Source organism: Symphalangus syndactylus, chromosome 4 (assembly GCF_028878055.3).
Source record: "Symphalangus syndactylus isolate Jambi chromosome 4, NHGRI_mSymSyn1-v2.1_pri, whole genome shotgun sequence".
Taxonomy (NCBI): domain Eukaryota; kingdom Metazoa; phylum Chordata; class Mammalia; order Primates; family Hylobatidae; genus Symphalangus; species Symphalangus syndactylus.
The window spans coordinates 157,852,592-157,863,243 of NC_072426.2; the positions used below are offsets into that span (position 1 = coordinate 157,852,592).

The following is a 10,652-nucleotide window of genomic DNA, read 5'->3' on the forward strand; positions in this document are numbered from 1 at the left end:
TGAAGCTTTGGGGACTTGTCCTAAGGCTGCACAACCAAGGCTTTTAAGCAGTTACATGTGCCAGGTGCTGTGCTAAAAATTTCATTTTCTTGTTTATTCCTTACAGCAACTCCAAAAGGCAGCTACTATTATTATTCCTGTTTGGCAGCTGGGAGATGTTAAGGTTTAGATTTGACCAAAGTCATAGAGCTGGCAGATGGCAAAGCCAAAACTGATACTGAGCTGTCTCTGACTCCAGCCCCAGTGCTTGCTGCCTTTCTATTGTGCGTGGGCTTCATGCCCAGTGCCATGTAGTCTCAGAGGCTGTATTCTTAGAGCTGGATTCAGGCTCAATATGAAGTAGACACTTTCTGGTAATTAAAACCATTTGAAAAAATGAATTAATGACATTTTTTTTTTTTTTTGAGATGGAGTCTCTATCACCCAGACTGGAGTGCAGTGGCACCATCTTGGCTGACTGCAACCTCTGCCTCCTGGGTTCAGGTGATCTTCCTACCTTGGCCTCCTGAGTAGCTGGGACTTATAGACACCCGCCACCACGCCTGGCTAATTTTTATGTTTTTAGTAGAGACTGGGTTTTACCATGTTGACTAGGCTGGTCTCAAACTTCTGACTTCAAGTAATCTGCCCGCCTTGGCCTCCCAAAGTGCTGGGATTACAGGCATGAGCCACGGCACCTGATCAGAAATTAATGACCTTTTAATTCATAGATGATATATAAAGAGAGGCTTATTGCTCATAGAAAAATTTTAAAACAAAAAATATAAATTATTTGTATTTTACTTGTGTTTTTAGTATGTGTGTAAAGCACTTCAAGAGTTATACGGTGTTAATTGCTCAGCTGAAGATGTTTTGAACTTGGATTCTAGCACTGATGAAAAATTCAGCCGGCATTTAATATTTCAGCTCCATGATGTGGCATTTAAAGATAATATTCATGTTGGTAAGTACACAGCTTTTTAAAAATCATGGAGTTGTATTCAAAACTCATGTGTTCTTATTCCTCTTAAAATTTTGTGCGTACTTATCAAGTTTTATGGTCATTAACTTATCCTAAAAAATGCGACGTGGGCTGAGTGCAGTGGCTGACACCTGCAATTCCAGCACTTTGGGAGGCCATGGTGGGCGGCTCACTTGAGGCTAGGAGTTTGAGACCAGCCTGGCCAAGCTGGCGAAACCCTGTCTCTACTAATTAGCCGGGCATGGTGGTGCATGCCTGTAGTCCCAGCTACTCAGGATGCTGAGGCACAAGGATTGCTTGAACCCAGGAGGCAGAGGTTGTGGTGAGCCAAGATCACACCACTGCACTCCAGCCTAGGCAACAGAGTGAGACCCTGTCTCAAAAAAAAAAAAATGGCAATGTGCTTCTTCATGTTTTCAAGATCTTCCCTTAGCTTTAGACCTGTCTTTCTGTTCTAGACACATCAATCTATTCAGGACATCTTTGGCATTTGCATCTCTAATCATAGATACTGGGATGGCCATCGATGTCCAGATAGTGGTTTCTGCTCCAACATGATTTATTTCAGTTTCCTGGAAAGTACATGAGAGGCCTTTCCATTTCAAGCCTTATCTGCAGTCTCGTTTCTGGATTTCTGACCTTTGTTTCGGCCTTGTTTTGGCGCTTCGGTCCCAGGTTGTATCAAAGATGGCTTGTTTATTGTTCCAGGCAGAGCCTCAGGGTTGGGATAATTCTAGAAGTATGAGTCTGAAAGTGAAACCAGATTATTTATCTCAGGCCTGGGCCCAGGTGTAAAACAAAGTCAGTCCAAAGAAGAAACACGTAGTTAGAATGGGAACACCATATGAAGGTCTGAATAAAAGCCAAATCCTGAGTGCTTATCAAAGGAGGGGTAGGGCAAGGGTCCAAATAGCAGATGATTGACTGAAGCTCAGGTAACAGGTAATTCGGTTCAGAGCTGCTAGTGTCTTAGATTTTCACGGCCACCTAGAGTAAAAGGCCTGGACATAGTCACTAAAGCACTGGCGTGAAAGCCAGGAACGTGATTTCTGGATTGGGGGAAGGTGGCCACAGAGACCCACCATGCTGTTTTCACAAGGCTCTCGTCACCTGCCTGTTTCCTGGTAGCTCAGCTGGACGTTCCTTCTCAGTCTCTCTCCCTCATCCTGTGAGAAACACAGTCACCCATCCAAACCCAAAGAGTGGACTTAGAGGCATGGAGAACAGTGAAAGTGAGACTTTTTTTTTTTTGAGATGGAGTCTCGCTCTGTCGCCCAGGCTGGAGTGCAGTGGCACGTTCTTGGCTCACTGCAACCTCCTCCTCCCAGTTTCAAGTGATTCTCCTGCCTCAGCCTCCCGAGTAGCTGGGACTACAGGCGTGTGCCACCATGCCCAGCTAAGTTTTTGTATTTTTAGTAGAGGCGGAGTTTCACCATATTAGCCAGGATGGTCTTGATCCCCTGACCTTGTGATCTGCCTGCCTCGGCCTCCCAAAGCGCTGGGATTACAGGCATGAGCCACTGTGCCTGACCGAAAGTGAGACTTTTAATAACGACCTTACAAGATTGGGTGTCTGGTAGACAGGCACATTCAGGGCAGTTACAGCAGGTAATTTATCTCTTAGCACGCAAGTCCCTCCCCCAGTTCCTCATTGGCTGAGTACTTTGGGGTTAACAATCTTCCCAGACATCGCCTAAGTTTCGTTATCCCCCTTATAAGGTTATACCCCAGCCCCTTCCCCACTTGAGTTTTGATTTTCCAATAACAGACTTTCTTCCTTTTTATGGGCTGACCCTCCTACATTCTGTTCACTTATTGTGACTTTCTAGGTGCATGAGCCGTGTTTTTTGTTACATTTGCAGGCTGGTTGCCAGTACTTAGATTTATCATGGCTTGAAAATGAACCATTTAAAATGTTTTCTCATAATCCCTTAGGTATTAGTAATGGTAGAGTCCATCTTTGGCCCTCTTCCCACTCTATCCTCACCCTTGATGATCAGCCACCATCATGGCTTTGATATGCATCTATGCTGATGACTCTGAAATCTTTATCTTCAGCCCAGATTGATGTCAGACCCATCCAGCCAACTGCCTCTAAACACTCCCCACACAGTTCCAACTTGGCGTGTCCTGTGCTGAGCTCCTCATCCTTCCCCAGAGGCACATTTTCTCTGTGATGTGCGTATCAGTGAGTGGTGTCACCGGTTACCCAAATAGACACGTTGGTATCATCCTTGCCCTCTGTGCCTCTCGCCCTACTTAGCCAGTCAGCTGGCTAGAGTGAGCCGATTCTGCCACCTGTGTGCCTCAAACCCTCCAGTGATTATTCGCTGCCTTCAGGCAAAAGTGTGGATGCCTCAGCTTGCAAAGCGAGGCCCGCTGTGCTCCAGCCTCATCTTTTGCCACCCTGCCCTTTGCATTCAGCTCTTATGCTGGGCCACATTTCCTCTAGTCCTTGGGCCTTTGAACTTTTTGATGCCGCTGTCTAAACCGTTGTGCCTCCAGATTCACCTGACCTGTTAGGATTCTGTAGACATCAAGCCATGTGAGAAGCTGTTCCTGTCACATCTCAAACCCTAAGCCTTACTTAGATTAGTGTTCCTCTGGGTTGCAGAGAACCTCCAGGGCTTATTGTGTCAAAGCATTTACCACTTCCTGAGGTCATTTCCTGTTTTCTTTGTCATCTCCTTTATTCTACTTAATGTTTTTCTAGGGCAGGGACTGCTTCTTAACTTTTGTATTTCCAGAGCTTAGCCCATAATAAAAATATCAATAATATTGCTAATATTATTAATATAAGAATAACAACAGCGATTATAAATACAAGTCGGCAGCCTCATCTCCCACCACCCTGCCCTTTTCATTTGGCTCCTATCATGGGCCACATTTTCTGTACTGCTTGGGCCTTTGCACTTGCTGTTGCTGCTGTCTTACACGACGTGGTCTGTTCACCTGGTCCTCCTTAACATTCATGCATTCATTCAGAAGGTGTTAATAAATACCTTTAGGGACTTGTCCTAAGGCTGCACAACCAAGGCTTTTTAAGCAGTTACATGTGCCAGGCACTGTGTTAACTCCTTAATTTCATTTTCTTGTTTACTCCTTACAGCAACTCCAAAAGGTAGGTGCTGTTGTTATTCCTGTTAAGCAGCTGGGGAATGTTAAGGTTTAGACTTGACCAAAGTCACAGAGCTGGCAGGTGGCAAAGCCAAAACAGAAACTGAGCTGTCTCTGACTCCAGCCCCCGTGCTTGCTGCCTTTCTGCAGTGTGTAGCCTTCATGCTCAGTGGTATCTGAATAAATCCCTTCTGAAATGAATGCGTGAATAGTGAGGAGGGACTGCTGTCAGGGTGTGGAGGCAGAGCACCAAACAGGCTATTTGTTTGCTTGCTGTTTACTGGTCATCGTCTGCCCCGTGACTACTAGCCACAGGCCGAAAGCTGAGAATCTCTTGCTCAGGAAGAAGGAGAGAATAGAAATTTGTGAGATACCAGCAGTTTCTGCTACAGGTAGCTTCTGAAAGCCGATGGCATTCATCTGGGCTTTCAGTAAGATTTCGTTGTATAGTCAAAGGTAAGAAAGGCTTTACAGTCCGAACAGCATAAGCAAAACTATAGAGATAAGAGTGCGTGGCTAATTTGGGGACAGTGAATGGTCTAGTGTGGCTAGAGAGATGTGATCAGGCCTTGTCCTGGCCTGTCACCTCAGCCCCTTTCCCCTAGAATTAGGAGCTGCCAGATCCAGAGGTGCAGAGAATATGAAGTAATTCAGAATTTTTCCTTGTTTCTTCCCTTAGTGTGTCTTTTGATGACATTTCTAGTTGCTGTTGTCAGCCTTTCAGAAAAGAGAATTCAGTTAAATGTAAGAGATCATAGATCTTGATCTGCCTAAAAATACTCTTCTGCCAGTTTGCTGTCATACCTGAAATTTCTATGACTGACTAGTCTTTTGAGTTATTTCCAGCAAATAAGATAGTTCCTGTCCTCATGAGGGTTGGGGGCAATAAGATCCTGGAAGGGAAGTAGAAAGCAGTGTGGTTTGCTGGACCAGTGTGTTAGCGTTGATGCTGGTGACAGTCATCATGTCGTGGTCCTGGCCATGGTCGCTCCATGCCAGGGTTCCAAGACCTGTGGCCTTCCCAGCGCTGCCATTGCCACCATTTCTGCAGCCATGCACTCTCTTCTCTTATGTCTGGGGTCAAGTAGCTGCAATGTTAAGTTTTCAGGAAAATTAGCTTTATCAGTTTAGGTTTATATTGCTTTGTTGTCCTTTGATATGTTGTGATTTCTTTTCACTTGGTGTTTACTTTCTCTCCCTCATTCCAGAAGTAATCCATCCTGTACCAGCATATCATTGCAAGGACCAAATGCTTTTGCTTTGATTTTGACATTTAGTGCTTTATAAGAAATTGGATTTGTTTCTTTGAGTAGGGAAGTAATTTTTTTTTTTTTTTTTTTTTTTTTTGTGAGACAAGAGTCTCACTCTGTCACCTAGGCTGGAGTGCAGTGGCATGATCTTGGCTCATTGCAACCTCCGCCTCCCAGGTTCAAGCAATCCTCTTGCCTCAGCCTCCAAGTAGCTGGGATTACAGGTGCCCAGCACCACACCTGGCTAATTTTTGTATTTTTAGTAGAGATGGGGTTTCACCATGTTGGCCAGGCTGGTCTTGAACTCCTGACCTCAAGTAATCCGCCCACCTCAGCCTCCCAAAATGCTTGGGATTACAGGTGTGAGCCACCACACCTGGCTGAGTAGGTAAGTAATTAAATCTAATGTGAAGACAGAAAAATTTGAATTTAGAGCATGCATTTGTTATAATGTAGGGGCCCAAGCCCTTCTGGTAAATGAATCTAAACAATAACAGTTCTACAGATTAAAATTAAATTTTTCTTACAGTATTGCATTTCTTGAGTATTGTTACACATGAAGCAACTTAATAGCCAAATTATTTGATTTCGTGGTGTAAATAATATGTCTGAGTTTGAAGAAGTTCTGGATTTTCTTACCAACTTTTCATGGTACCGATAGTACTGCTGTTACTCCGAGTTCTTAGAATAGATGTTGAAGGGCAGTAAATGTATCGAATTGCTTTTGTTGTGGATATTAGCTCCGAGGCCGTAGTCCACCATGTGCCCAGTTTGAGGCAGAGGTAGGAGTAGCAGCCTAGGGGCTGACGGCCGTGAGAGCCAGGGTTTGCAGGGCGTGTAGTGGCAGGTAAAGGAGAGAAAATAAGCTCTTGAGAAATTTGCCAGCACCCCGAGTCCCCCAGATTTCCTCAGTGCTTCTGTCTGTTAGCTGAGCAGCAGTTTCTTCATATAAACCTTCATTCTTCATTTTTTTTTTTTTTTTTTTGAGACGGAGTCTCGCTCTGTCGCCCAGGCTGGAGTGCAGTGGCGCGAGCTCGGCTCACTGCAAGCTCTGCCTCCCGGGTTCACGCCATTCTCCTGCCTCAGCCTCTCCGAGTAGCTGGGACTACAGGCGCCTGCCACCACACCCAGCTGATTTTTTGTATTTTTAGTAGAGACGGGGTTTCACCGTGGTCTCGATCGCCTGACCTCGTGATCCGCCCGCCTTGGCCTCCCAAAGTGCTGGGATTACAAGCTTGAGCCACTGCGCCCGGCCCATTCTTCATTATTATTATTATTTTTTTTGATCCCTTAAGGGCACGAGAGCCCTTCATTCTTTAATCATTGAATGTGAAGATGAGTCCTCTCAGTGTGTATTAATAAGTAGTGTTTTCTTGATGACAGCCTCTTAGGCTCAGGTCCTACCGGCAGCACTGACGCATCTTCTCAAATGAACTTTCCCTTCTAAGATAATTAGTTTACATCTGACACCAGGCTCCCAAGTCAATGGAATTGAAAAGGTAAAAGATTTCACAAAAGGAAGTCACAGGAGTGGCATATAACAATTTATAGCAACTCGTTTTGTTTTGTTTTTTTTGGTGAGATGGAGTCTCACTCTGTCACCCAGGCTGGAGTGCAGTGGCATGATCTTGGCTCACTGCAAGCTCCGCTTCCTGGGTTCACGTCATTCTCCTGCCTCAGCCTCCCGAGTAGCTGGGACTACAGGCACGCACCACCACACCCGGCTAATTTTTTGTATTTTTAGTAGAGACGGGGTTTCACCATGTTAGCCAGGATGGTCCCGATCTTCTGACCTTGTGATCTGCCCGCCTCGGCCTCCCAAAGTGCTGGGATTACAGGCGTGAGCTGCTGCTCCCGGCAGCAACTCAGTTTTGAAACCAGAAATCAAAAAATGGTTTTCTGTGTAAAATTGTCCTATGTGGATTCCTGGCTAGACCTTAAGATACGATGTGTGGAGAAGAAGAATCAGGTGAATCATAATAGCTTTTTTCCTTAGGTAATTTTTTGAGAAAAATTTTGCAGCCTGCTCTTGACTTGCTTGGCAGTGAAGATGATAGCGCTCCAGAAACAACAGGCCACGGATTTCCCCATTTTTCGGAAGCACCTGCAAGACAAGGATTTTCTTTCGACAAAATGTTCACAGAAGAGGCTACAGAGGAAAGCTGGACATTGAATTCAAAGAAACTGCAGAGGCTGGGATCAGCTGAGCAAAGCAGTCCTGACCTTTCATTTCTAGTTGTGAAGAATAACATGGGAGAGAAGCATCTTTTTGTAGATCTCGGTAAGTAAGATTGACAGCTGTCTCCATCAGACGGCCCTGGTGCTTTCGTGAGAGACGGGTTGGTGCCCACTCGTCACGTGCTCGGGATTCTCGCTTCCTCCACTGCCCAAGTTGCCAGCAGGATGCAACCATCGAGTTCAGGTGCTGGGAATCTGTGAGGTTTTTCTCCAGAGATCTTAGAGGGGTCCAGGCTGGCCTGAGCCCCAGCAGAGGATGGCTGTGGCTGGCTTCTGCTATGCATGTCCAGAGGATTCCTGCTGAGGGAGTTTTACAGGGGACAGTTGGACCAGCTTCCTCCAGGACTGCTGAGAGGTTAAGTCAGAGTACAGAAATTTGAAAAGCAGACTCGGTATAAAAGCAGTCCTCGTGTGGCGCGGTGAGCCTGGGTGTTTTCCTCACCGAAGATCTCAGTGGTAGCGGCAGGGCCCGTTTCATCAGCTTTCTTGCTGTGTTCAAACCAGTGATTTCTCAATCTGGTGTGGCTTTGCTAGGCCCTGGTCTCAGAGCCTGAGGATGTCAGAAGCCCTGGGCTGACAGGACTTGAGCATGATTCAACAACAGGCCAATCGAGACCCTAACACAACAGCTCCCGTTGGTGAACTGCACCTCGTTTTTATACCCAGGCTCTAGCTTGTCATTTCAAAAGCCATGACAGCAGCAGGTTTTTCCTTTTTCTTTTTCTTTTTCTTTTTTTTAAGATGGAGTCTCGCTCTGTCACCAGGGTGGAGTGTAGTGGCGCGATCTCGGCTCACTGCAACCTCTGCCTCCCGGGTTCAAACGATTCTCCTCCCTCAGCCTCCTGAGTAGCTGGGATTACAGGCACCCGCCACCACGCCCGGCTAATTTTTGTATTTTTAGTACAGACGGGGTTTCACCATGTTGGCCAGGGTAGTCTCAAACTCCTGACCTCGTGATCCACCCACCTCAGCCTCCCAAAGTGCTGGGATTACAGGTGTGAGCCACTGCGCCCACCAGACAGCAGCATTTTTGCTGTTGGCTTTGAACACCTCGGAGAGCTCAGTGTGTAAAGGTTGAGGGAAAGTAGATTTAAATTATAGGTCAGATTCCCAGGCCAACAGTGGTACCGAGATGAGGGACGTGTTGCTGCTGGATTGCATGTTTTCTAGCACCTCTGGCAATCAAGCACCAGAACTTGGAAAGAAAGAGGAGTGTGAGGTCAAGCAGCCACACGGGCAGAGGCACCTTCTTCCAAGCCTGACAGGTTTTGCTTTATTAGCAGAATATCGTCTCCGGGTGGGACTAGCCTGCAGTCAGTGAGGGAGAGTGCGTTAACAGGAAGTTGATCCAGGGAGAGCAGCAGTGGCCAGTACCTGTCTCTACTTCTACCCCAGTAGAACACAGTACCCCAGGTCATAGCACACCTAACCTTGAAAGTCAGGCTACCGGACTAGCAAGGAAACCTCCCTGGTACTCTTGATACATATGCCTGGATTTACTTACATATCCAGAGAGGATGGGGAAATCGTTTCCAAATAAGAAACTTTTTTTGTTGAAGTATGTAACATTTATACAGAAAAATACATAATTACAGAATGAACACCCCTTGTCACCACACCACCCAAGACAAGAAATAGATTACTAGGACCCCCAACTTCCTCCATCCTCCTTCCAGTCAGGACCCCTCCCTCTGTCCCAGGGGTAACAACTGTTCTGTCCTCTAACACTATGGGTTAGTTTTGCCTGTATTTTTACTGTGTAATTGGAATCATATACAGTTGACTCTTCAACAGTGCAGGGCTTAGGGGAACCAACTTCTCTCTGCAGATAAAAATCGGTGTATAACTTTTGACTTCCCAAAAACTTAATTACTGATAGCCTACTCTTGACCGGAAGCCTCATTGATAACATAAACAGTTGATTAACCATGTTTTGTATATGTATTGTATACCGGATTCTTACAGTGAAGTAAGCTAAAGAAAAGAAAATGTTGTTAAGAAAATCATAAGGAAGATGGGACATATTTACAGTACTGTACTGTATTTATCGATACTGTAAGTTTAGGTCATCTGTTTACACGATGAATCGTTCATCTGAAACGGTGACAACAGCAGCTGAGACCTCAGTCTATGTACATGTCAAGCAATTCAGCCTTTTCCTGTAAGGTCATGACATTTCTCTGCTTGGGAGCACCTCCAGCATCACGAATCCCCTGGTGTTACTCGAGGTTTACAGTATCGCACTCAACACGATGAAAAATATGCGAGAACTGCAAGGATCACTTTTGACTGTGAAACGCAATTGATTGGTGCGATGACCTGCTCACATGGAGATGATTGGCATCACACTGTGTTGTAAGCAGATACCTGAGCTCACCGCAATAGCAAGAGCAGGCGGCTAAGAAATTATTATGGCAGTGTAGTATGTACTATGGTTAATCTTATGCAGTTATGATTTAATACTCTATCTTTAAAACGGTCGTTTAGATTTTGCTAACTGCGAATGGCATTATGTACAGTCAGCAAGGGTGTGCATATGTTTGGATAAATTTTAACTTTTTATAATAGACTTATGTACATTTTATGACAGTAAATGATAACTTAGACCAGCCATCTACATATATTTTATGCATTCATGACACACTTAACTTTTTCTAATTATTTTTAATTATTTTCTAACATTTTCTAATTTTTTAGGCTATATGGTTCATCTGTGAGTTTTCTCAAATTGTTGTAAGTCCCCCCAAAATTTTCCAATATCCTTATTGAAAAAAATTTGGCTCATGCCTGTAATCCCAACACTTTAGGAGGCCAAGGCAGGTGGATCACTTGAGGTTAGGAGTTCAAGACCAGCCTGACCAACATGGTGAAACCCCATCTGTACTAAAAATACAAAAATTAGCCGGGCATGGTGGTGCATGCCTGTAATCCCACCTACTCAGGAGGCTGAGACATGAGAATCACATGAACCCGGGAGGTAGAGGTTGCAGTGCGCTGAGATTATACCACTGCACTCCAGCCTGGGCAACAGTATCAAAAAAAAAAAAAAAAAAATCACATATAAGTGGTGCCATTTAGCTGAAGCC

The 10,652-nt window shown here is 45.1% G+C and overlaps 1 protein-coding gene across 32 annotated transcripts in view; it reads left to right on the forward strand.

Moving 5' to 3' along the window:
• The window catches only part of PRIMPOL (primase and DNA directed polymerase), a 46,037-nt gene that overhangs the window by 15,430 nt on the left and 19,955 nt on the right, over positions 1–10,652 (forward strand). For 27 of the 32 annotated variants that reach the window (XM_063637702.1, XM_055276536.2, XM_063637703.1 and 24 more), the window contains exons 6-7: positions 796–943; positions 7,325–7,609. In XM_063637702.1, coding sequence (XP_063493772.1) covers positions 796–943; positions 7,325–7,609 — 433 coding nt within the window. The remainder of the gene's footprint in view (positions 1–795; positions 944–7,324; positions 7,610–10,652) is intronic. The other 5 variants (XM_063637723.1, XM_063637725.1, XM_063637728.1 and 2 more) reach the window with 1 other exon arrangement.